This window comes from Chiloscyllium punctatum, chromosome 22 (assembly GCF_047496795.1).
Source record: "Chiloscyllium punctatum isolate Juve2018m chromosome 22, sChiPun1.3, whole genome shotgun sequence".
NCBI classification, from domain to species: Eukaryota; Metazoa; Chordata; class Chondrichthyes; order Orectolobiformes; family Hemiscylliidae; genus Chiloscyllium; species Chiloscyllium punctatum.
The window spans coordinates 78,516,531-78,543,900 of NC_092760.1; the positions used below are offsets into that span (position 1 = coordinate 78,516,531).

The 27,370-nt window shown below is 41.8% G+C and overlaps 1 protein-coding gene across 7 annotated transcripts in view; it reads left to right on the forward strand.

The window, feature by feature from the left end:
- Nucleotides 1–27,370, forward strand: part of lrp4 (low density lipoprotein receptor-related protein 4) — a 414,285-nt gene that overhangs the window by 157,206 nt on the left and 229,709 nt on the right. For all 7 annotated transcript variants that reach the window (XM_072592685.1, XM_072592682.1, XM_072592684.1 and 4 more), the window contains exon 2: nt 12,506–12,658. In XM_072592685.1, coding sequence (XP_072448786.1) covers nt 12,506–12,658 — 153 coding nt within the window. The remainder of the gene's footprint in view (nt 1–12,505; nt 12,659–27,370) is intronic.

The window sequence follows — 27,370 nt, forward strand, 5'->3', positions numbered from 1 at the left end:
TTTAGTTCCAATGCAGCTCAAAGCTACAGAAAATTGCTTGATGTGTTATTACTTTTTATTAGAATTTAATCGCCATGTAGTACTTTTCCTTTGTTGTGAGGATTTTAACCTACAAAGTCCTGTTACCCTTTCCCCAGTAAGACTTAGTTATGCTCATATTCTCTGTGCACATTCACTCCGTGATGAATGCCTTTCTTGATGACTCTAGTTTCAGTAATTCTTGGGATGTTTTTAACTCAAAAGTGCTTCAAGGCTGCAAATTCTAGTACTGACAACAGCACCAGAAATATAAATTTGAGCTCATCACATACAGCAGCTTTTCAAACCAAATTATTTGCTTGTTAATGCAGTTCAACACTGCTGGTTCCACGTTGACTTTTAAAGTTTGTGTTGGGTCTCCTTTCGATATCAGTTATACACTTTTTCTCATTACGTATCTCAGTTACCCTCTGGATATCTGGTACTTGATATGCTTGGTAAGGGCAAATTTTGAAATGTCAGAAAATGTTACAAGGTAATATTCTTAATAGAAGTGAACACAGAGTTCTTTATAGTGTTAGCAGCAAATTAGTAGGGATGAACTGACCCATTTCCTTTCCCTCCACTAACCACAACAAAGTTTTACTGTTAAAAGGGTGATAATATTGTTAACTATAACGTAGATTGTACGCTGCTCAAAATGAGACTAGTCAGTCAGGTTCCATAATAGACTGATTTTAGAACTAATTTATCACGAACGAAAATGACTCAAGCAAAGTTATAAGCCACAGATAGACACACTGGCATGTACACTGATAGACACACTGGCATGTACACAGATAGACACACTGGCATGTACACAGATAGACACACTGGCATGTACACAGATAGACACTGGCATGTACACAGATAGACACACTGGCATGTACACAGATAGACACACTGGCATGTACACAGATAGACACTGGCATGTACACAGATAGACACACTGGCATGTACACAGATAGACACACTGGCATGTACACAGATAGACACTGGCATGTACACAGATAGACACACTGGCATGTACACAGATAGACACACTGGCATGTACACAGATAGACACACTGGCATGTACACAGATAGACACACTGGCATGTACACAGATGTGCTCTCTCTCTCTGTGTGTCTATCTGTCTGTCTGAGAATGAAATAACAGTGCTAAGGTTAAGTTTTTTATATCCTAGTAAAAATATTGTTTAAAAAAAGTCAAAACAACAGCAGTTTTAAAAGGGAGAGGAAGAAACAAAGGAAGCACATGGTGAGGTCACTGCGGGGGCGGGGGGGGGGGAAGAGAGAGAGAGAGAGAGAAAGAAACTGACAACAGGGAACCTGCACAGTTACTGCCTTTGCTGTTTGAATTCATATATCGCTGGACGTTGGAGTTCATCTGGGAAAATTGAAAAGCGGTGAAATTCACAACTGATCTTGGAGGAACCTATTTGGGAGAGGTCACAGCACAGAAACAGAAGTGAATATTTAAGCACGGCCTTACAGTAAGTCTGCAGTAGTGAGTAGAGTGGGTTCTTTCTTGATTATATGTTTAATTGAGATTTGTTTCTTGATTAAACTTAAAATAAAGCCATAAGTATTAGTTTAACCTGGAGCAGTATTTTGTAGAGGAATAAGACGGTGCTATTTTCTGAGTCTATAGATTGTGAATCCGCAAAATTAGCCTTTAGTAGAGTGATATACTCTTGTCAGATTTGGGAGTTTAGGGAGAGTTTAAGGGTTACTGAGGATTACATCTGCAATAAATGCCGTTCGTTGTGAATCTAATCAGATCGAATGGATCAGAAAGAGAGACAGTTAGAGGCAATGAGGAATTTACAAGAGCAAGGGGATGTGATAGATGGCAATTCTAGGAAGGGGGAAAGCCGCAGATATAATCACATAACTCCAGGAGAGATAAGAAAGGTAGGCAGTTGGTGCAGGAGTCTTCTGTGGCTACCCCCATTTCAAACAGGTATGCTGTTTTGGAAAATGTAGGGAGTGATGGATTCTCAGGGGAATGTAACGCAAACAGCCAAGTTTCTGACATTGAGACTGGCTCTAATGCAATGAGGGGTACTTTGGGTTCCAAGAGATCAATTGAATGCATGGCTGAGGAGCTGGTGTATGGGGGAAGGATTCACATTTTTGGATCATTGGAATCTCTTTTGGGGTAGAAGTGACCTGTACAAGAAGGACGGATTGCACTTAAATTGGAAGGGGACTAATATACTGGCAGGGAAATTTGCTACATCTGCTCAAGAGGATTTAAACTAGTAAAGTGGGGGTGTGGGACCCAGGGAAATAGTGAGGAAAGATATGACTCTAAGACTGGTGCGGTTGAGAACAGAAGCAAGTCAAACAGTCATGGCAGGCAGGGACAAAGCAGAGAACAAGGTAGGGCTGATAAATTAAACTGCATTCATTTCATTGCAAGAGGCCTAACAGGGAAGGCAGATGAACTCAGGACATGGTTAGGAATGTGGGACTGGGATATCATAGCAATTACAGAAACATGGCTCAGGGATGGACAGGACTGGCAACTTAATGTTCCAGGATACAAATGCTACAGGAAGGATAGAAAGGGAGGCAAGAGGGGAGGTGGAGTGGCATTTTTGATAAGGGATAGCATTACAGCTGTGCTGAGGGAGGATATTCCTGGAAATACATCCAGGGAAGTTATTTGGGTGGAACTGAGAAATAAGAAAGGGATGATCACCTTATTGGGATTGTATTATAGATCCCCTAATAATCAGAGGGAAATTGAGAAACAAATTTGTAAAGAGATCTCAGTTATCTTTAAGAATAATAGGGTGGTTATGGCAGAGGATTTTAACTTTCCAAACATAGACTGAGACTGCCATAGTGTTACGGGTTTAGATGGAGAGGAATTTGGTTAGTCTATACAAGAAAACTTTCTGATTCAGTTTGTGGATATACCTACTAGAGAAGGTGCAAAACTTGACCTACTTTTGGGAAATAAGGCAGGGCAGGTGACTGAGGTGTCAGTGGGGGAGCACTTTGGGGCCAGTGATCATAATTCTATTAGATTTAAAATATTGATGGAAAAGGATAGACCAGATCTAAAAGTTGAAATTCTAAACTGGAGAAAGGTTAGTTTTGACAGTATTAGGCAAGAACTTTAAAAAACTGGTTGGGGGCAAATATTTGCAGGTAAAGGGACGGCTGGAAAATGGGAAGCCTTCAGAAATGAGATAACGAGAGTCCAGAGAAAGTATATTCCTATTAGGGAAGTCTGGTAGGTATAGAGAATGCTGGATGACTAAAGAAATTGAGCATTTGGTTTAGGAAGCATATGTCAGGATATATCGAGGAATCCTTAGAGTACAAAGGCAGTAGGAGTATACTTGAGAGGGAAATCAGGAGGTCAAAAAGGGGACTTAAGATAGCTTTGGCGAATACAGTTAAGGAGAATCCAAAGGGATTTTACAACTACAATAAGGACAAAAGGGTAACTAGGGAGAGAATAGGGCTGCTCAAAGATCAACAAGGTGGCCTTTGTGTGGAGCCGCAGAAAATGAGGGAGATACTAAACAAGTATTTTGCATCAGTATTTACTGTGGACAAGAACAGGGAAGAAAGATATAGAATGTAGGGAAATAATTGGTGACATCTTAAAAAATGCCCATATTAGAGGAGGAAGTGCTGGATGTCTTGAAACACATAAAGGTGGGTAAATCCCCAGGACCTGATCAGGTGTACCCAGAACTCTGTGGGAAGCCTGGAGATTGGCTGACGTGGTGCCACTGTTTAAGAAGGGTGTGAAGGACAAGCCAGGGAACTATAGACCGGTGAGCCTGATCTCGGTGGTGGGCACGTTGTTAGAGGGAATCCTGAGGGACAGGATGTACATGTATTTGAAATGACAAGGACTGATTAGGGGTAGTCAAAATGGCTTTGTTTGTGGGAAATCATGTCTCACAAACTTGATTGAGATTTTTGAAGAAGTAACAAAGAGGATTGATGAGGGCAGAGCGGTAGATGTGATCTATACAGACTTCAGTAAGGCGTTCGACAAGGTTCCCCATGTGAGACTGGTGAGCAAGGTTAGGTCTCATGGAATACAGGGAGAACTAGCCATGTGGATACAGAACTGGCTCAAAGGTAGAAGTCAGAGGGTGGTGGTGGAGGGTTGTTTTTCAGACTGGAGGCCTGTGACTAGTGGAGTGCCACAAGGATCGGTGCTAGGTCCACTTCTTTTCATCATTTACATAAATGATTTGGATGCGAGCATAAGAGGTATAGTTAGTAAGTTTGCAGATGACACCAAAATTAGAGGTGTAGTGGACAGCGAAGAGGGTTACCTCAGATTACAATGGGATCTTGATCAGATGGGCCAATGGGCTGAGAAGTGGCAGATGCAGTATAATTCAGATAAATGTGAGATGCTGCATTTTGGGAAAACAAATCTTAGCAGGACTTATACACTTAATGGTAAGGTCCGAGGGAGTGTTGCTGAACAAAGAGACCTTGGAGTGCAGGTTCATAGCTCCTTGAAAGTGGAGTCGCAGGTAGATAGGATAGTGAAGAAGGCGTTTGGTATGCTTTCTTTTATTGGTCAGAGTATTGAGCACAGGAATTGGGAGCTCATATTGCGGCTGTACAGGACATTGGTTAGGCCACTGTTGGAATGTTGCATGCAATTTTGGTCTCCTTCCTATTGGAAAGATGTTGTGAAACTTGAAAGGATTCAGAAAAGATTTACAAGGATTTTGCCAGGGTTGGAGGATCTGAGCTATAGAGAAAGACTGAATAGGCTGGGGCTGTTTCCCCTGGAGTGTTGGTGGCTGAGGGGAGACCTTATAGAGGTTTACAAAATCAGGAGGGGCATGGTTAGGATAAATAGACAAAGTCGTTTCCCTGGGGTTGGGGAGTCCAGAACTAGAGGGCATAGGTTTAGGGTGAGAGGGGAAAGATATAAAGAGATGTAAGGGGCAAGTTTTTCACTCAGAGGATGGTACGTGTATGGAATGAGCTGCCAGAGGAAGTGGTGGAGGTTGGTACAATTGCAACATTTAAGAGGCATTTGGATGGGTATATGAATAGGAAGGATTTGGAGGGATATGGGCTGGGTGCTGGTGAGTGGGACTAGATTGGGTTGGAATATCTGGTTGGCATGGACGGTTGGACTGAAGGGTCTGTTTCCATCTCTGTGACGCTATGACTCTAAGTCAATATGCTAGAAACTAGTTGTACTGTGCTATCTAAAAACTGACAGGACCAGAGATGCTGTGAATCAGAGACAAAAAACAGAAATTGCTGGACAAGCCCAGCAGGTCTGGCAGCATCTGTGGAGAGAAATCAGAGTTAATGTTTCGGGTCTGGTTCAGAGAATTTCTATTTTTGTCACTGTGCTACCTTCCTGGATTAGTTATTGCTGGCTGAATTTCCCTTTCAAGAGATAGTGGTGTTGCGTTTGAAACTTCCCTTGCTTGCAGTGATGAGACCTTCTAGTCAGTTTTTAAGTCTCAATCTTTCAGAAGGATTTCAGACAAAAGCAACAGGGAGCAAAGGCAGCTTTATTGCGTCTACAAACTGAGTGACCCCTCTCAAAGTTTTGTAGATTCAAGCAGCATGTTTGTTGCAAATGTGACATTTATTTTGCTGCAGTAGGCCGGCTCCTTTACTTATCAAAGTGTTCCTTCCAGACAGTCCAAGATCTCGATCTGTATCCATTCAATAGTATTCTGAATTAATATCTTGGTTAAGGCATCTTTTGATGAAAGTGGTGAGAAAGAGAAATCTGTTGTTCAGTTCAGTTATTCTGTTGGAAATGTGAAGACCATGTAAGTAGTGAACTGGTTTAAGCTAAGATTGTACACACCATGCCTCCCTGACACAAATAGAAGTGACGTTGTGTTAGAAAGTGAGCACAAGGAGAAGTGCATCAGTATTCTGTGAAGGATGGGAAGGGGTGAGGACACATGAGTGAGGGACTTGAACCAGAGGCTTTCAACATTGTGCCACAAAGCCTCCTTAAGTCCATCTAATTTATTCATCATATCAGAGATGGCAGGTTATAGTACAGGTTGCAAATTCTTAAAACAGTGTGGTGTGGGTTGATTTAAGAGATGGAGGTGTGAGTTTATGGATTTTTTTTTACTGTGATGCTGTTTGTTGTGTTTTGTTTGCTTGAGATGTCAAAACCTTAGCCACTGAACCTTCCTAAAATACTCTATCTCGAGCAAAACAGTTAACCAATGTCATGTCGCCAACGTTGCAATGCAGCCACGACAAGATTGTGGACACCATCTTTTTTTCACTTGTTAATAAAATCATAATCGTGAGAGTTCAGGTTGGCATGAACTCTATTCTGCAATGGTGCTGTGGTAACTCATTGTTCCCAAGTTTGAGCACTTACGATAATGGAAGTAACATTTCAAGGACATAATGTACCTTTTAGTCTTTGTATGGTCTTCATTTAAAGTGTAAAATAGGAACAGGATTTCAATATTTCAGTAGGTAAAGTATACTTTTGCCTCATAAATTCCCTTAAAGTGTTATTTGTAGTGAAGAAACTTGTGTTTGTATTGGTTCAGAAGGCTATTTAAATTTATGGAAAGTGGCTGTACTTGAAAACATTGAAATGGGTGCAAGGACATTTGAAATTTCCGAATAATTGATTCCAGTTCAAGATAAATGCGAGTGCCGTTGATATTTAAGAAAAAAAGCAGCTGTTTTGTTCTCCGACCTTGAAGGGCTCAACACAATAACAACAACACTTTGCATTTATATGGTACACTTGATAAAGCATCCCAAGACGCTTGACTGGAAAATAATCAAAGAAAGGTTTCCCACGAACCATGTGAGGAAATGGTTGAGTTTTACGGAATTTTATTTGAAGAAGCGGCTTTTACCATCACGTCCCTTTTTTTGGAATTTGACATTTGCCTCCGATCTGAGAGTTGTCAGGCAAGATGGGGTTGGGGAAGCTGTGTGAGAACTGTAAGAATGCGATTTGATGTGGGAAAAGCTGTTTAATGTGTCAGGTTTGCAAGTTGGCACTTGATCAGTGACCCACAGCAGCCAATGCCATCAGATGTCACGACCCTGAATCATTTGACAAATTATCTCACTGGGGGAATGGGGTCATGACTGACACAGTTTGGGAAGTTCCAGTTTAAGAGTTCGGTGCACAAAATTATAGCCAGCCTCTAGGTGAATGACTAAAATTAGTGGATTTGCAAGAAACTAGAATTAGCAAAGGGCAGAGATCGTGGAGTGGAATTGGTCTGAATGATGTTATTGTGATGGGGAGAGGTGATTGTCATTGGAAGAATTTCAGTGTTTTCTAATTGAGCTGGACCAGGAAGCCGATGGAGGTCAGTGCATACAGGGGGTGATGGATAGACGGAACACTGGTGTGAGGTAACCTACAAGGCTTGCAGTGTTTTGAGTGAGTTCCAATTCCTGGAGGAAAAGGACCATCTAGGAGAGCATTGGAATAGTCAGCCCTGAGAGTAACAATGCGATGGATAAGGGCTTCAGCAGCAGATGAGCTGAGCTGGAGACTGAAACTGACTGAACGGCGATGAGTTTTGGATACTGGAGTATTAGGAAGACACCACAATTGAAACAAATCCTCCTTGCTGGAATGTTTTGGCTGATTTGCCCGCCCTCCTTTAATAACACAGGGATACTGAGGTCAGGTCAAGTCTTTCTGGCCCATGTAACTTCAATCCTAGCAATCATTAACTCATTTATAACTTTGTTGTGTGCCAGATTGCCCAGATGTTTCTATGTGAATGTACATTGGAAGAATGGAAATGTGCCTTTTGAGTAAGCTGCATTATCGCATGTGAAAGGGTATTCTCCTAACTATGGACTCAAATGACCTGTTGCACATTTGAATTCAGATTTCAAGCATCTACTGTATTTTGCTTTTGCTTATATTGGTTCCTCTCTGGTTTTATAACCATTGCAACTGGAAAAATTTGTCACGACCATCATTGCTCACCAATGAAGACTTTATCTTGAGTTTCATGTTTTCTGGTGATGCTCATTGACAGCAGCTTCTACCCTGGGCTGTCAGTTCTGCTGACTGGAAACTTGTTTGAAGCAAATTTAATTCTAGTTATTTCAGAATGTAGCTAATTATACAGACCAGAGTTCAAACGCCACAAAACTTCAATTATTCAGTGTAACATGCACCATCAGGTCTCCTTTAACCTGTTGCTTATTGCTGTCCAACCTCTCTGTGGAATAAATAAACTGACATTTTGTTGTGCATTTATTGTTGGATCAGAACTATCTATGTTCATGGATAATGGTTTGAAGACTGTACTTTATTTCCTATCCAAAGCTGTTACTGGTCACCATAGTATGGTAAGACCCTTTTTTTTTAACTGATTACTCACTGGATACAGTTTGACACATTCCCTTGCCCTTGGTATAAAAAGATGGCTTACTAAACTAGTAAGCTTATTAAACTAGTGAAAAGCACCAATGTTTGGATAATCTTTAACTCCTATTCAAAGATTTGCTGCTGTATTTTTTTTCAGTTGTGATAGGTACCATGGGATCTGTGTTTGCCTGTTCCTTATTGTTTTAAAAAGAAGCTAAAGGCAACGTGTTTAATTTCATTTTAGGAGCTCCAATCAAAACCTTCATACTTCAGAATTTAAGCAGGAAATACAAAGCAGCCCAGGCATCATATGTGGAGTGAAGAGGCGAGTTAACAGTTCTGATGTGGACTGCTCATCTATACTGAAGCTTGAGGGAAATGGAGAGTTGGGCATGGACTGTGCTGACTAAAAACACTCTTTCATTGAAATAACAGTGGGGCAGTCCTGACTCATCAGTGCACCCAATCCCCCTCCATTCCACAATCCATCGAGTTGTGTGAATGCTTTACAGTTGTTGCTTTGAATGAACTCTTACACTGAGGAGCTTTTTGTTCCAGTCATTTTGTAAGATGGCGATGAGGAAAAATCTCTTCCTTCAGCAGGCAGTTAATCTTTGGGATTCTCTATCCCAGAGGACTTTGTGCTGATTAAGGATGGGATTGATCGATTTGGAGTTTGGCCACACAAGGATACAGAGGTAGATTGAGGAAGTGGGGTTGATATGAAAGATCAGCCATGGTCTTAGTGAATGGTGTGGAGTAGGGTCACTCTTGCTGGTATTTATTGACTCTGCCATCTGGCTTTCTCTAGTTGTAGTAATCTTTGGTGAAATTACCTATGTTATTAAAGAGCTATTTTAGTTATTTTCTCAGGTCTGGACCACCTGGGCCATCTAATGTTCTCATGTTTGCTCAACATTGGTTGTCATCATACTTATTTGGATGCTGCCTGAACTGCTGTGCTCTTCCAGCACCACTAATCCAGAATCTGGTTTCCAGCATCTGCAGTCATTGTTTTTACCTCTGTCATCATACTTAACCTGTGCACAGGGACACAAAGCAAAAAGTATAGTTTAACAGATCTAGATTTGTGCCGCCTGGGATTGTCTCATCTCATAAAGATCTGGAGACAGCTGCCATGACTTGCTGTAGAGTTTATGACCCCGACAGCATGTCAGTGGGGTTGTGACCTCAGTTGTGGAATCTTGAATCTGTCGTGTCTAGGGTTCCTAAACTAGGTCATGACTCCTTTGACATGTACTTGGGGTCACAGATTCTGAGGCAGTAATGTCAGCTGTCGTGTGAAGGCTAGGTTTAACAGTCCTGAGATATATCCTTCTGAATTATTCTCCACCCACCGGTCCTGATGTGTGACGAAGCAGCTCAGTGGCAGAAGAGATTGAGCCCAGAAGAAGAGAGACTATCAGGGCACCACCAGGCTCTGAGGCCATTTTAAATGCGTGCAATCTTAAGAACATTTTTCCCGTGAGTGTGGCCTATTCCAGTGAGATCGGAGGCTCCATCGCTGATGTCAAAACATAAATGTCTTGGTTATTGTGATGACTTGTTTGAGCCCCGACCCCACTCAACGACCTTTCCAATCTTCTTTTTCACTCTGGCATTGCTGCAAATGTGAAGCTTTACGATGGGGTCACCCAGAAGGAAGGTTTAAGAAATTCTGAAAGGAATAACAATATGATGTTGACATCGCATGGGAAAGGAGAGACTAGCAAGATCTATAACTTATGTCTGAAGCAGCTAACATTGTACCACGAGATTCAGGATGTAGGATGTAGGAGGGGGTGTGAGATTTTTTTAGGTAGGAATTTCCTCACTGTAAGGTTTGCGATTCGACCAGAGCTCAGAAAATCTTCCCCATTTTAGATGTTTATTTTTTAAGAATGATATGCATAAAAATAAATGTCTTTAAATCAAAAGTTTTGCATCTGGTAGGCTTGTCAAATTGAAGCAGTGAGCTATCAGTGCAGCTGACATGATCTGAGTAAGTGAATTGTGCAGTAGGAATTCACTATAATTATAGAGGAAGTTAGGTGTAATGATTCAAATTGCCTTTACATGAAGGCAAATTTTGATCCAGCAATTAAGCAAAAGCTGATGAAAGTACAAACTTGTAAGGCTGGATTTTCAAAGGACCGACAGTCGGGACCCAGACCTGGATGTGATGTCAGGATCCCACTGAAGTCCGTTTTGAGTTTCAAAGGGTCATGTAGGGGCTGGAAATGGAAAACTCACTTGGCAACAATTAACAGCCACTCAAACACCTCAAGAATCAATTTTAATGACCAGTCCATTCAGGGTTGCAATTTTTACTTTTTAAACCCGATTAGATTATATATTCTTGTGCATGTTGGATACTGCGTTCACTACAGGGTCAAAGTAGTTTGTTTTTATTTGTTCCAAAAGTTGGCCAGCGTTGAACCTTTTGCTGGTCTATGATTGGTTTCTGCTGTCTTTCTTCTCCTCGCTGTCAGAGGAGCTGCCTCTTTTTAATCTGACAGACCCCAATATGGCTGCAGTCTGTCTGGGTTGCTAGCATTGTGTTCGGAAGCTTCCAGCTCAGGGCACTAGTATTTTAAAATTACTTCATAAATCAATCGAGGTGAGGCATGAAATGGAATCCCAGAATTGGAACAGGGTTTTGGCCCTTGGATTCAGCACAATAAATACGAACCAACCTCTGCTTCATTATCTTGTTCATAAATACTGCTTGCTATGTCGAACACAGTGAAATTTGTAAAAGCTGTATGAACTGAATTGTAAAATGCTGATCTTGACATGTTTACTTTGTGAACATGCAATGTAGCTGACAGCAGGAGCAAATCCTGTCCTGCCACTTTCTCTATTTGACAAATTAAAATCATCTCGCCGAACATAGCATTAAGTTATGTCTATCAGATGTGTCGATTGGTTTTGTTGCTTGGTAATTAGACAGAACTGAGACGCAATGGGAGGAACACATGTATTATGCAAGTTGAAGAGAAACAAATCTTTGTCTTTTCTCAGAGAGCTGTGACAGCCCACAGTGAGACCATAATTTGTATAACACAGTCTTTGAGATTAAAGACTATGTCCATTTCATTTCCTGTTGGAAACTGTTCTTAAACAGTAGCAGATCCAAAAATAATGAACAGCTTTAAAGAAATCTGGTGCACATTTGCTTTGCAAAATCCTTTCTTTTTCAAGAAGATTCTTTGCTATAAAAATGAATACTATCTACAGTGTGACTCGTGTTTGAAATGGTTGAGGTTAACATGGAAGAAAGTGGCCATTGTCAACAATCAGCAGCCTTCCAGAGTGTAAATTGTTGTGATTGTTTGTTTGAAATTTGGCATTCTTGCATTTGTCCTGATGAATGCAAGACAAAGCTCTGCCAACATGTCCCTTTTCAGTGTGTACAAGGAATACTATTTCAATTCATGATAACAAGTCTGTGTAACAGTTGACACCACCAGAATGGAACTTTTATTAAAGTATTTAAGCTTTTTTAGATTTGTTTAAAAGGACCATAAGAGGCCATTTAGGTTTTGGTTAGCATTGCTACTAAAACATTCCAACTTTCAAAGCATCAGTCTCTAACATAATTCCAAGAATGAAAATAAATTGAAGATAGCATTGGCCCAGCATGCACGAGTTATTTGGAAATATGTCTGGTTTAAACCCAATCCATTATTTTCTTTTCTGCATAGGCGCGTGAGTTAGAATAAAACCATAATATGAATATTTAAACTATGCCAACAGATATTATTGAACCTCATCTCTTTGAACCTTCCAGCAAGGAGATTTATTGTGTTAATACAAAGCTACATTTCTTCATGGTATTGCTTGCTTTTTCTTATGCCTTGTATGTTTTGAATATGGAAAGGTTTATTATTTAACTGGGAGCTGGTTTTATTTAAGCAGGATTTGTATAGAATTTGCAAAATGGAAATGAGTGGTTAAGATGCATTGGCATGTTTTGATATTTATCCATGTCGCAAAGTATAATTACAATGCCGTACTCTGAAGGTGCTGATTATAAATGGATTTCTGGAACAACTCTGGGACCACACTTCTACTATTCAGTAATCTTCCGTTGAATACACAGGAATTTTTTTTTTTGTCTCCCTGCAGGCGTGACAGGATCAGGAGGCAGTGAATGTTCATGTGGCAGGAATCATTTCACTTGTGCAGTGAGTGCCTTTGGCGAATGTACCTGTATACCTGCCCAATGGCAATGTGATGGGGACAATGACTGTGGTGACCATAGTGACGAAGATGGCTGCAGTAAGTAACCCATTCAGTTACTGAAAACTAATCGAGAGTTCTTCTGTTAGTTTCATTCGTACTGCTGGGCTAATTTGCTGTAATGGTCCAGTTATCGTAATTGTTGATTTTTTCTGTCTCATTCTTTGAAATGATCCTCTTCTATTGTTGTTTTCACAATCTTTTGTTAGCCGTTGTGTTTTAACTACAGTACTGTTTGCATAAGAATGATTTTGTCCTTTAGAATCTAAATTTCTAATTGCTGTACGTCAAATACATTAAGATGCTGATGGTGAGCAGCCCTACCTAACAAGAAAGAAAACGGACAGCTTGCTAGCTCTTTGTGATTATATCTGTAACGTGACAAAGCTTCATACCATTTGGGGTTCACAATTATGGAGCACCAATTTCCAGGTGTACAACTTCAGGAAAATACTATGTAATATGGAAAGACAGGCAGATGTTCAGTAGTGACCAGGGAACACCTTGTAAGGCAAGAAATAAAAGGCCCCAAGATGAGCAAAAGTAGCCTCAGAAACTGTGAATGGATTGGAAAGTTGAGCAAAAAGATGTTAGAAAGAAAATTGCGTTTCAGCAATTCTGAAGCAAAGTGCAGCAAGCTGCACTGGGAAGGCTACAACAGCAGAACGACAAAAACCTTATGGAATGGTGAAGAAGAGCCTGAATTAGCTGAAGACACTGAACGCAGTCACAGGAAATTCTGTAACGCGAAGGTAACAACTGGGGAGAAGTGGAAGTCTCAAAAGCTGCTGCTGGAGATGATGATTTAGAGTGAACTAATGGATGTTTTCAGTGGGTGAGTGTGTGGCAGTCTCTCGGAGTAAGGATGGTGCTCACTCACAGCAGGACCTACAAATGGGGTCTTTTGTTTCTGTAATGTGGAGGTTGTAAAGCTGTAGCTATCACCACAGTTGATTAGGAAACTCCCCTGCTCTCGCCAGTTGCCATCACTTTTGGAAGGATTTACAAATGAATAATGAGTGAGTTCTGGCCATCGCCATTCAAGGTTCTGACCCTGAGGTAAGGCTGCTGTGACTGCACCACACAAGCCCCCCTTTTCTCAATAATTACTTGTTTAAAAACTGGAAATATCAGTCATGTTCTCCATTGAAGGAGATGACCAAGGTTTGCGTACTTACATGAGATGAAGAATATTCTGAAAGGGGTCAAACTTATCAAATCCCCAAGGTGGAATGGTTTCTACTCCAGGATATCAGGGATGGTCTCAGATGAAGTGGGAGACTCTAATACTGCTTTGAGTTTGATTCTATTGCCCCTCCTGCTGCTTGGTGCCCAGACACTGATGGAGGATGAATTCTAAGGAGTTATAAAATTTTACCTGAGAACAGAAATTCCCTGAGGAATGCCTTTTGAGATAAGTCAGATATTGAACAAGACAGAAAAATCATTTGTAGAAATGATTTTAAGTGCATCTGTGTGAGTAGGCCAAAGTTTCTAACCAATTGAAGAATTTGGCGCATGTATTTTCATAAAATTTGTATTATTTCAATAACTTATGTGCATCTTCCTCCTTTTGACTTTTAATATTTGCTCAGAGGGTTACTTCAAATGACTGTGAATCTGTAAACATTTGTGTCACATTCTGGAATTTCCAGATACATCAATATGTTGTATTTATCAGTCAAGAGAAATAACCTTTTAAACGTGATGTACTGGAGCAGATTTCTGCCTGTACTGTACAATTTTCACCTCCCACACCTAAAAGTACTACCTTGTTACAAGAAAGTTTGACATCCACCATCAACCCCTCAGACCTCAGCCAAGTGACATTTGTTCATGTCAATACTTAGTTTGAACAGAAAAAGTGGAGGTATCAAAGACAAAATTGATCATTTTGTTTCAGATTAATGACTGACTGGCTATTTACCAGATATTGAAAAGGTTCAGCTTTGTCATTTTGATCACTCCTGTCTTTCACGCATCTGTCATGATCCCACCTGGTGCACTGTTAGACAGTTCAGATCACAGAATGAAACCTGCCTTGATTTTTTTTTAAAATTCCTATTCCTCATGAAGGGTTTTTGCCCAAAACATCAACTTTCCTGCTCCTTGGATGCTGCCTGACCAGCTGTTGCTTTTCCAGCCCCACACTTTTCAACCTTGACTTTTTTCCTCATTTAGTTTGTTACCACGGTGATTAGTCCAAGTCATATGCACATGAAGCTGCACATTTTCTTCAACAACAGAACATAAGTTTATGACACAAAAGAAGTAAACAAAAATCACAAACCAAGCTGTCTGAAAATAGAAGACAATTAGAATGATCTTAAACCACAGCAAAACAAAGCTTCACATTGTTTCCCAATACTAGTACTGTTAGAATATTGCGTTCAATTCTGGTCTCCTTCCTATCGGAAAGATGTTGTGAAACTTGAAAGAGTTCAGAAAAGATTTACAAGGATGTTGCCAGGGTTGGAAGTTTTGAGCTATAGGGAGAGGCTGAACAGGCTGGGGCTGTTTTCCCTGGAGCGTCAGAGGCTGAGGGGTGACCTTATAGAGGTTCACAAAATTATGAGGGGCATGGATAGGGTAAATAGGCAAAGTCTTTTCTCTGGGGTCAGGGAGTCCAGAACTAGAGGGCATAGGTTTAGGGTGAGAGAGGAAAGATATAAAAGAGACCTACGGGGCAATGTTTTCACACAGAGGGTGGTACATGTATGGAATGAGTTGCCAGAGGAAGTGGTGGAGGCTGGTACAATTGCAGCATTTAAGAGGCATTTGGATGGGTATCTGAATAGGAAGGGTTTAGAGGCATATGTGCCGGGTGCTGGCAGATGACACTAGATTGGGTTGGGATATCTGGTCAGCATGGACGGTTTGGACCAAAGGGTCTGTTTCCATGCTGTACATCTCTATGACTCAATGACTCTTAATCATCACGCAGACTCAAGTCCAGAGAAATTACATCCCTATCTCAAATCTTTGTGTTTCTACTTAACAGAATCCTGACTGTTTCTTTGCTGTGGAATGTGGAGTCAACTTTATGAGACCGTTCCAAGTTGATGACATGATCGTCACACATAACTGACAGTCTAAAGTTACTCTGTTCTAATAATCTGCAGCCTTTTTCATTGCATTTTGGAAATTTCCTTGAGCCCCATCTCTTTGACGGGCCCAGGTTCAGACCAGTTAACCTCCGAAGAAGTGAGAACACTTCAGTTTCTCTCCAAGTGCCTGTCCTCCTGCTTGTTGGGCACCCACTTAAGTTGGCATGTGGCCTCCTCTTGGGCAGCAACTACCTTGATGGTCACAACTTCAAATTCGCCAATAGCCACAGGGTCTCAGCAAGAGAAAATTAGGTTTGCACATGAAAGTGCTGGAGAAACCCAACTGCCCTAGCAGCGTCTGAGAACAGAGAAACAGAATTAACATTTTTTATTCCAAAGAGTCATATTTGAACTTTGGGTTAGAGTGGTGCTGGAAGAGCACAGCAGTTCAGGCAGCATCCGAGGAGCAGTAAAATCGACGTTTTGGACAAAAGCCCTTCATCAGGAATACAGGCAGAGAGCCTGAAGGTTGGAGAGATAAGTGAGAGGAGGGTAGGGGTGGGGAGAAAGTAGCATAGAGTACAATAGATGAGTGGGGGAGGGGATGAAAGTGATAGGTCGGGGGGGAGTGGATAGGTGGAAAAGAAGATAGACAGGTAGGACAGGTCATGAGGATGATGCTGAGCTGGAAGTTTGGAACTGGGGTGAGGTGGGGGAAGGGGAAATAAGGAAACTAGTGAAGTCAACATTGATGCCTTGGGGTTGAAATGTTCCGAGGCGGAAGATGAGGCGTTCTTCCTCCAGACGCCTGGTGGTGAGGGAGTGGTGGCGAAGGAGGTCCAGGACCTCCATGTCCTCAGCAGAGTGGGAGGAGGAGTTGAAATGTTGGGCCACAGGGCGGTGTGGTTGATTGGTGCGGGTGTCCCGGAGATGTTCCCTAAAGCACTCTGCTAGGAGGCGTCCTGTCTCCCCAGTGTAGAGGAGACTGCATCTGGAGCAACGGATACAATAAATGATATTGGTGGATGTGCAGGTAAAACTTTGATGGATGTGGAAGGCTTCTTTAGGGCCTTGGATGGAGGTGAGGGAGGAGGTGTGCGCACAGGTTTTGCAATTCCTGCGGTGGCAGGAGAAGATGCCAGAATGGGAGGTTGGATTGTAGGGGGGGTGTGGACCTGACTGTTTTTACCTCTTTGGAATATTGGACCATTGCAGTTCCATCTTCTCAAGCTTTACTAATCCACTGTTTAATGTTCATAGAAGATAGTAGATAATAAAGGGAAGTGATCAAGGGAAGAAAGTGAGAACAGAATACTGACGTGGATGATGTGCATATTGAATAGCAAGCAGGCTTGAGGGCCGAATGACCTGTTTCTGCTCCTGTTTCTAAAATCTGCACTCCATTGTCAGTGCTTGCCTGTAGAATTTACTAATTTAGGTATGGGGGGGTGGGGGTAGACGATCAGAACTGTAAATTTGAGCATTAATTAGAAATAACATGTTTCTTTTACTTAGTCCATTACTGTACTTTTATTTCAAATCTTTACTCAGTTGTCCATGCCTAACTAATTAAAATGCAGCTAGTGATAAACTGAATTTCTGTAACCTCTGTATGACTTTTTTTTCCATCCAGAAATAAACACAGCCCCCTCCTATGCAGGCGATTACAGTGAAACTCCATTAGGAATTTTATTTTTAATAATGTAGAATGCTGTCTTTGGATTCAAGGCAGTTTTTAACATTGTGCTAAATAATTTAGTGCAGAAGCTGACCTAATTCCAAGTTACGCCTGTAAATCTCGACAGTATGTCATGTCAGGCCTCCTTGATAGAATTAAATCAAAACAAAGTTGATAATTTGATGGTCTTGGCGGAGGTTTATGACAAATTCATGGTCTGAATTTTGAAGGAAGTTGCTATCAATTAATTAAAGCAAATGGTCTCGAAACTCAGTAAGTTTGTTTCTTTTACGAAACAGTAAAAAGAAATGTCTCTGTGTAACTAATCCAATCTCAGACAGTTGCTTCTGCCATTCCAGTAGAAATGGCTGTAGCGACTGAAGCACACTGTAATCAGAGTCAAACAAAGCATTGGCTAAAAGGCTTATTTCTATGTGGATTAGAACATAGAACATAGAACAATACAGGGCAGAACAGGCCCTTCGGCCCTTGCTATTGCGCCGACCTGTGAACTATTCTCAGCTCATCCCCCTGCACTATCCCATCAACATCCATGTGCTTATCCAACCAAATAGATTTTTTTCCTGACAATCAACAATGGATTCATGGTCATCACTAAACTCGTAATTCCAGATTTTTATTAAATTCAAATTCCACTATCTGTTACAGTGGGATTCAAACTCAAGTCCCCAGAACATGTCCTGGGTCTGTGGATTAACAGTGCAAGGATTCTTTGTCCTTGTCCAATGTAAGAGCAGTGCTTGTAGATATTTTTAATCAGGAGTGTTATGACACACCTCTGGAGAGCTGATGTGATTCTAACCTGGGTCACTTACCTCAGTGATATCAACACTACCACTGCAGCTCCAAGACCCTCCCTCAGTGGTGTGTGTAAATATTTTTCTAATCAACATGTTTAGGGATATATAATGGGACATAATGGAGATAGATATAGCAATATAATGATGGGGACGTGTCTACTAAGGTGGTACGGGCTGAGGTTTGAAACAGGAGAGGTCACCCTGCTGGGAGCTTTTTATAGGCTTCCGCAAAGTTCCAGGGATGTGGAGGAGAGAATTGGCAAAATGATTATGGGTAGGAGTGAAAGGAACAGGGTAGTCATTATGGGGGACTTTAACTTCCCCAATATTGACTTTAAATGCTATGACTCGAGTACGTTGGATGGATCAGTTTTTGACCAATGTGTGCAGAGGGTTTCCTGACACAGTATGTCGAAGGGCCGACAAGAGGGGAGGCCACACTGGATCTGGTGCTTGGTGTGTGATTTAGTGGTAGGTGAGCACTTTGGAGAGAGTGACCATAATTGTTATTTTTAATTTAGTAATGGAAAGAGATAGGTACATGCCACAGGGCAAGAGTTATAAATGGGGGAAGGACAATTATAATGGGATTAGGCAAGACTTAGGAGGTATAGAATGGGATAGCAAAATGCAGGGGATGAGGACAATCAAAATATGGAGCTGGTTTAAGGAACAGGTATTGCATTTCTTTGATAGGTATGTGCCTGTCAGGCAGGGAGGAAGTGATAAGGTAAGGGAACTGTGGTTTAGATGAGATTCTCTATAATGTGGAAACAGGCCCTGCAGCTCAACCAATTCACATCAACCCTCCGAAGAGCAACCCACCCAGGTCCACTTCCCTCTGACTAATGCACCTAGCACTGTGGGCAATTCACCTGACCTGCACATCTTTGGACTGTGGGAGGAAACCAGAGCACGCAGAGGAAACCCATGAAGACACTGGGAGAACGTGAAAACTCCACACAGACAGTCGCCCAAGGCTGTAATTGAACCGGGACCCTGGTTCTGTGAGGCAGCAGTGCTAACCACTGAGCTACCATGCTGCCCTAAAGAAATTGGACCTCTTGCTAAGCAGAAGAGGGAGGCTTGTGTGACTTGAGACGAGATGGTTCAGATGAGACAATAGAGAATTACAGATTACCTCGGAAGGACTTAGAAAGTTAAGAAGTACAAGGAGGCGACATGCACAGTCTTTAGCAGATAGAATAAAGGGGCACTGTAAAGCTTTCTACAGATATGTGAGGCATAAAAGGATGACTAGGGTAGGAATAGGGCCACTCAAAGACAGAAGTGGCAAGTTGTATGTGGACCCTGTGGAGATCGGAGAGGTGCTAATCGAATATTTCTTATCTGTTTTCACTCAGGAAAAGGAGAATATTATAGAGGAGAAGACTGAGATATGGGCTATTTGACTAGAAAGAATTGAGGTTAGTAAGGAGGAGGTGTTATTAATTCTCAAAGTTATGAAAGTAGGTAAGTCCCCTGGGCCGGATGGGATTTATCCGAGGATTCTCTGGGAAGCTAGGAAGAGATAGTAAAGCCTTTGGCCTTGATCTTTGAGTTGTCATTGTCTATAGGTTTAGTACCAGAGGACTGGAGGGTTGTAAATGTTGTGCCCTTGCTCAAGAAGGGCAATAGCGATGACTCAGCTAATTATAGACCAGTGAGCCGTATGCCTGTTGTAGAAAAAGTTTTGGAAAGGATTATAAGAGATAGGATTTATAATCATCTAGCTAGCAACAATTTGATTGGAGATAGTCAACATGGTTTTGTCAAGGGCAGGTCATGTCGCCAAACCTCATTGATTTTTTTTGAGAAGGTGACCAAGCATGTAGATGAGGGTAGGGCAGTTGACATGGTATACATGGACTTCAGTAAAGCCTTTAATAAGGTTCCACATGGTAGGCTGTTGGAGAAAATGCAGTGGCATGGAATTGAGGGTGATTTAGCAGTTTGGATTAGAAACTGGCTTTCTGGAAGAAGGCAGAGAGTGGTGGTTGATGGAAAACATTCAGTCTGGAGTCCAGTGTGCCACAAGGATCTGTTTTGGACCACTGCTGTTTGTCATTTTTATTTATAAATGACTTGGATGTAGGCATAGGTGGATGGGTTAGTAAGTTTGCAGATGACACTAAAGTTGGTGGAGTGGTGGACAGTATGGAAAAATACTGCAGGGGAACTTGGATAAACTGCAGAATTGGGCTGAGAGATGGAAAATGGAATTCAGAGCAGATAAACGTGAGGTGATTCACTTTGAGAAGAATAACGGGAAGGCAGAATACTAGGTCAATGGAAAGATTCTTGGTAGTGTGGATCTGCAGAGGGATTTTGGTGTCCATGTACATAAATCCCTGAAAGTTGCTACCTTGGTCGAGAGTGCTGTTAAGAAGGCATACGGTGTGTTACCTCTTGGTAGAGGGATTGAGTTCCGGAGGCATGATGTCATGCTGTAATTGTACAAAACCCTAATGCAGCCTCACTTGAAATATTGTGTAAAATTCTGGTCGCCCTATTACAGGAAGGATGTGGAAGCATTGGAAAAGGTGCAGAGGAGATTAACCAGGATGTTGCCTGGTCTGGAGGGAAGGTTTTATGAGGAAAGGCTGAGGGACTTGCATCTGTTCTCAATGGAGAGAAGAAGGCTAAGAGGGGATTTGATAGAGGCATACAAGATGATCAGAGGATTTGATAGGGTGGACAGTGAGAGTCTCTTTTTTTAGGATGATGATGTCAGCTTATACGAGGGGGCATAGCTGCAAATTGAGGGGTGATAAATTTAAGACAGGTACCAGAGGCAGGTTCTTTACTCAGAGTGATAAGGACATGGAATCCCTTGCCTGCCAATGTAGTTAATTCAGGCACATTAGGGAGATTTAAACAGTCCTTGGATAAGCACATGGATGATAATGGGATAATGTAAGGGGTGTGGGCTTAGATTAGTTTACAGGTCAGCGCAACATCAAGGACTGAGGGCCTGTTCTGCGCTGTATTGTTCTATGTCTATGACTCTATGTTCTTTGGAGCAGATGATCCCAGGCCTTCTGACATAGAGTCAGTGACCCTACCACTGTAATACAAGAGCCTCCTCAGTGCCTGTTTTTTTTTAATCAATCTGTTTAGAGATATAATGACACATCTCTGGAGCAGATGGGACATGAACTCAGGCCTCCTCGCTCAAAGATAAGGACATTACAGCACAAGAGGGCCCAACCAGTAGAGCTTGTAAAAAAAATTTAACCTCTTTTCTTCCTAATCAACATGTTTAGAGATGTTATTGCACACCTTTGGAGCAGGTGGGACTTATAACATGGAATCCCTACAGTGTGGAAAGAGGCCATTCAGCCCATTGAGTCCACACCAACCCTCCAAAGCACATCCCAACCCCTACCCTATTCCTCTAACCCTGCATTTCCCAAGACTAATGCACCTAGTCCACACATCCCTAGAAAGTATTGGCAGATTTTCATGGCCAATCCACTTAACCTGCATATCTTTGGGCTGTGGAAGGAAACTGGAGCACCCAGAGGAAACCCATGCAGACACAGAGAGAATGTGCAAACTCCACACAGACAGTCGCCCCGAATGTGGAGTCAATCCCAAGTTCCTGGCGCTGTGAGGCTGTGCTGCTAACCACTGAGCCACATGCTGCCCTGACTTTCCATTCCAGGGGTAGGGACATTACCTCTATACCAGAGAGGGCCACCTCTAGTTGTGCTGGTAAAACTCCAGCTGTGATGTTTCTCAGCCAGCTATCATTGAAAAAGTCTCACTGTGGTACATGGGGGCTGTGTTACCTTCATAATCACTGCTGGGTCAGAAGTTTCACTTGGAAATTGTAAGACAGTTTGTGACCAGCAAAAGGAGTGCTCAGATGTTTACAGAACTGCCAGTTGTTGAGAGGATGGTGGTGTGTTACATTTCATTCAGGTTCCGCAGTTACCATGGCAATGTGCACATTTATATGCATGTTATACTCTGATGGTATACATATTGATGGTAGATAAGCTCCAACTTCCTTTCTATCACATGACTGACCAGGAAACTGTTAGAATGTTGGATCAGAGTAGGCCATTTGGCCCCTCAGATTTGTTCAGCCATTTTAGATCATAGCTGATCATCTACCTCAACTCACCTTTCCCATGCCATCCCCAAGTCCCTTGACCCTTTAATGTTAAAGTTGTGAATACTCTTGTGTGTGCGCAGAGTGAAAAGGGGTGGATTGGGTTCTGACAGGACTCCACGTGTTAGCTTGTCAGCTGTTCTGAATTCTGTACTTTAGTTCATCAGCTTGGTAAATATGTCACTAAATCACTGATGGAAGATAATTATATTAACAACATGGGTATTTCCGAATATTTATACATCTGTTGCTCAAACAAAACATTAGAATTAAACCATTTCTTTCCTTACAGTTCATGATTGTCACTTAAAATGTCATTCCAGTGACCAGTGTAAAATGTTGTTTGACTTCTTTATTCTAATTGGATCCAAATTGCAAATAAATGGGATAACTCTTGGTTGAAGCACATTTGTTCACATTTAATGAAATAGAGACCTGCAACTGTTAGCAACTCTCAACATTATTTGACCATTTCAATACCCGATCTGGACTGCCATTCAGTTAGAACATGGTAGACCTACAGATCCATTCCATTTACCATCTTAAGATAGCTGCCAGAGCAAGTGGTGAAGGCTAGTACGATTGCAACATTTAAGAGGCATCTGAATGGGTGTATGAATAGGAAGGGTTTGGAGGGATATGTGTCAGATGCTGGCAGGTGGGACTAGATTGGGTTGGGCTATCTGGTCGGCATGGACAGGTTGGACCGAAGGGTCTGTTTCCAAGCTGTACATCTGACTGTATCACTGTAATGTCCATTGATACAACAAGCAGGGAAATCCTCTCGATTCCAGTGTTATCATTGTCAATTAGTCCAGTGTCCACAGCCTTGTAGCAGGAGAGAAACCGGTAAGATCAACAGTAGTAATGTTAACGATGTCAAGAGCACAATTTGATTTTCAAATCCGATCCTCATCTGTCTGAGAAAGCCAGAACATGTCAGTGATGTTAATATGTCACGGTGGTATTGCTGAATATCAGACCTTCTGATCTGGTGGCCCAAGGCCAGGTCTCTAATAGGATGGCATTACCAGGGGCATTCCAAAGTGCAAGTCCCGCTGCTCACCTGTGTGCAGAGTGTTGCAATTGTGCTCCCATTGATGGCACCCCCATCCAATTGGTAACCTTCTGATTTAATGCTTTTGTAATACCTGGGAATGTTTACTTCTGTCTAAGGTGTCAAGTGCAAATCCAGCTCCAAAAGAATATAGCAGATTCTGCACTTGCAAGTTTGCTGTAATGATGCTACATAAGGAAAGATGGTCATGTACCTAAATGGCTTAAATAAAAAACATAATTCTAAGTGTTGAGGGAGTGGCATTTCAAATTGATTTCCAAAGTAGGACCTTTCAATCTTTATTGTTCTCTAGTTTGATGTACAGGTTTAAAATGTTCTGACATTTAAGCTTCTGTAAAAGAAATAGATTGAGCCCAGCTACATTAGAGTTGTTGGAAAGTTATTGCTTAGCCACTTTTTCTTTTATGACCACATTTTGACTGATAGTCATAAAGATGTATAGCACGAAAATGGACCGTTCAGTCCAACTTGTCCATACTGACCAGCTATCCCAACCTAAATTTGGTTGAAGTAATGACAGTACCAGAACAAGGGGGTGAAACAGGAGTTGGCAATTCACCCCACTGTAAAGCTGCTTTGGCCCCAGTAATAATCAGGATGAGGAGCCTGGGTACACTTCTATTCATCCTCAATCCAAGCATTGAGATAGACCCTTGGAACCTCCTGCTGTGGGCCTATCCCTGTCCAGTCCATTCAACGACTGAGGCATCAGGCACATTGTAAAAATCAATTTATGACACCGACTCTGTGCTTTCCAGCAGAACACTGAAAACCCTTCTTAATACTTTCACAAAGCTTAAAGCTCCAAACTAATAATGTGACAGCTTACATGCATATACATGTGTTTCTCTTATGTGTACGTATGCAAGTGTTCAGGAGTGCGTTCGATCTGGAGCACTCTCCACCTCAAATACGATTCATTTCACACTCCTAATACTTGTCAAAGTGACATTCCGGTATAGTACTTGGGAAGTGGTGCACCATTGGGAGAGATCATCTTTTGGATGAGGTATTATTTGTCCCCATTGTTAAACATGGAGGGTCCCATTACCTCTGTTCAAAAAAAGAACAGGCATTGTCCTGCCCTGGATTTATCACTCAGCCTCAGCCATCATGGGACTAGTTTTTATCTGCACACTTTGCTGTTTGTGAGGACAGCGTGTACTTCAATTGGCTGCCACTTTTCCCTGTATCGGAACAATGACCAAACTTTAACAGCAGTTCATTGGTTGTGCAGAACCTAAGATGGTGAAATTTGCTATGGACCAGTGTTTTTCTCTTTATATATGTTTAGAGAGATTAAGCAGACCTCCGCTGAGACAATTCAAACACAGCCTGTGAAGAAGTGGTTTGATTTTCATCTCCTTATTGTACAAGGTGCTATTGCCCTAGACAGACAGACAGACAGACACACACACACATCTGAAATCAATCCCCCACAGTGTACATTCAGGCATAGAGTTGCGCTGTAATTAGTCATGTAAGATAGGTGAGTGTCCTAACAACAGAAGGGATGTACCTTTTCACTTGAGCATGTAATAATCCTCCCGTGAACACTCACCAGTGTGTTTCAACCTTTGGATTAGAGCTTTCCCTCTGCTGCCGGAATACAGTGCCACGTGTTTCCTCAGCACATTTGAGGTTGCTTCAACAAAACAATGTGAAAACTAAGTTACAGGAGAGGTCTTCTGACACTGCTTGGCACAAATTGGCAGGTTGGAATTCTGTTTGCTTCTGTCCAATGAAAGTCAAGCTATTAGTGCTTGCGTCAGTTGTTATGGACCAGACCAATGCCGCCACACACTCCCCACACTCTTCTCCACCCCCCCCCCCCCCCCACCTCCCCAAACATATTAATAACTTGGAGATGCTGGTGTTGGACTGGGGTGTATGAAGTTAAAAATCTCTCGACACCAGGTTATAATCCAACAGGTTTAATTGGAAGCACACTAGCTTTCGGAGTGCTGCTCCTTCATCAAACATTTTAAGAGTATCTACCTAGACCCTAACTTATTCTTATTTTAAAGGTAAGTGTAAAGCGTTGCATTCCAGTTGCAATTTAATTGGCCAAACTACTCGACTTTAAGCAAAACACACTTTATTTTTCCACTCAGTTAAAATGCAGACAAAATTTAAAAAAAAACAAAAGAATAAGGTGATTTGTAACTCTATCAAAATGCTTAACAAAATAATACATACAGTAACTGCTACTAATTCAATCTTGGCACTTGTCCTGGAGAAGAATACTTGTTTCTGAACATGTAGGGGGCATAGAGAGATTGGCTATGCTCACTGAGTCCAGAACCCTTCATAAGGGGAGGCAGTGGCCTAGTAGTATTATTGCGAGACTGTTAATCCAGAGACCCAGGTCTGGCAGATGGTGGAATTTGAATTTAATAAATATCTGGAATGAGTAGCCCAATGATGACCATGAAACCATTGTTGATTTTCGTAAAAACTCACGTGGTTCACTAATGTCCTTTGATGTGGAGGTGCCGGTGTTGGACTGGGGTGGACAAAGTTGGAAATCACACGATACCAAGTTCTTGTCCAACAGGTTTATTTGAAATGATCAGCTTTCATAGCGCTGCTCTTTTTCAGATAAACCTGTTGGACTGTAACCAGTGTCGTGTGACTTCTTTAGGGGAGGAACCAACTGTTTTTACCTGGTCTGGCCACACATGGCTCCAGACCCACAGCAATGTGCTTGACACTTGGATGTGTAATAAATGCTGGCTTTGCCAATGATACCCACAGAATAAATGGACCTTGGCGATTAACACCACTTGATATCCCCTTATTTGGACTCTACGTTCAGTTAATTTGGTGGAAACACTTCATTCAGAGTGTATGGGCATCACTGGCCAGCATTAATTCTTGTTTCCATGTTGCCCTTGAGAAGGTGGTGCTGCAGTTCACTTGACGTTCGGGTATCCACACAAAAATTCGATTACACATCAGTGTTGCCCTACCTTCCAAAGTGTGAGAAATAATTTTTTATTTCTTGACTTGTTCAAGACATTTGCTTAATGACAAAGAATGAATGCTTAACAGCTGGGATATGTGCATATAAAAATTAGGATCCCAAGCCTGTTATTTAGGTAAAAACGAAGAGGGCTGGTTTTTACACAGTTAACACTCTAGTGAGATTGAAATTCAGCCTCTGCCTTCAACAGTGTGCATTAGCATAAAAAAAAGGAGTAGACATAGACTATCCAGCCCCCTTTGGCCTGCTGGACCATTCAGTGAGATCATGGCTGATCTGCCTTGGGCCTCAACTCCTCCTTTGTGCCACCTCAAAGTCCATGGCTCTTCTGTTTCAAGACTCTGTCTCTTCTTTAAATACTTTCCATGATCTAGCCCTTACAATTGCAGAGAATTCAAGACATGCATCCCTAATGGGAGAATGAATTCACTTGCATCTCAGTTTTACACTAGCATCCCCTTATTCTATAACTATGTCCCTGAGTGCAAAATCTCCTCCACTAGTAGAAGCATCTCAATATCCACACACTTGAAAAGAATTAAAATTCTGGGCGGCACAATGGTTAACACTGCTGCCTCACAGCACCAGAGACCTGGGTTCAATTCCTGCCTCAGGCAACTGTCTGTGTGGAGTTTGCACATTCTCCCTGTGTCATGTTGGTTTCCTCCCACAGTCCAAAGATGTGCAGGTTGGGTGAATTGGCCATGCTAAGTTGCCCATATAGTGAAAGGGTAAATGTAGGGGAATGGGTGGGTTGCTCTTCGGAGGGTCGGTGTGGACTTGTTGGGCTGAAGGGCCTGTTTCCACACTGTAAGTATTCTAATCTAAAAACCTTACACAGTTGCAATAAGATTTCCCTATTTCTAACTCCTAGCAACACAAGCAGTTGTATTTACCTTTCTAAGTACTTGCTGCATCTGCAAGCTAACTTGTGTTCCATACGCAAGAACACAGCGATTCCTCTGCTGATATTTGAAGTATCCCTCCTTTTAATTTTAATTCTTTTAAAGTGTGTGGACTC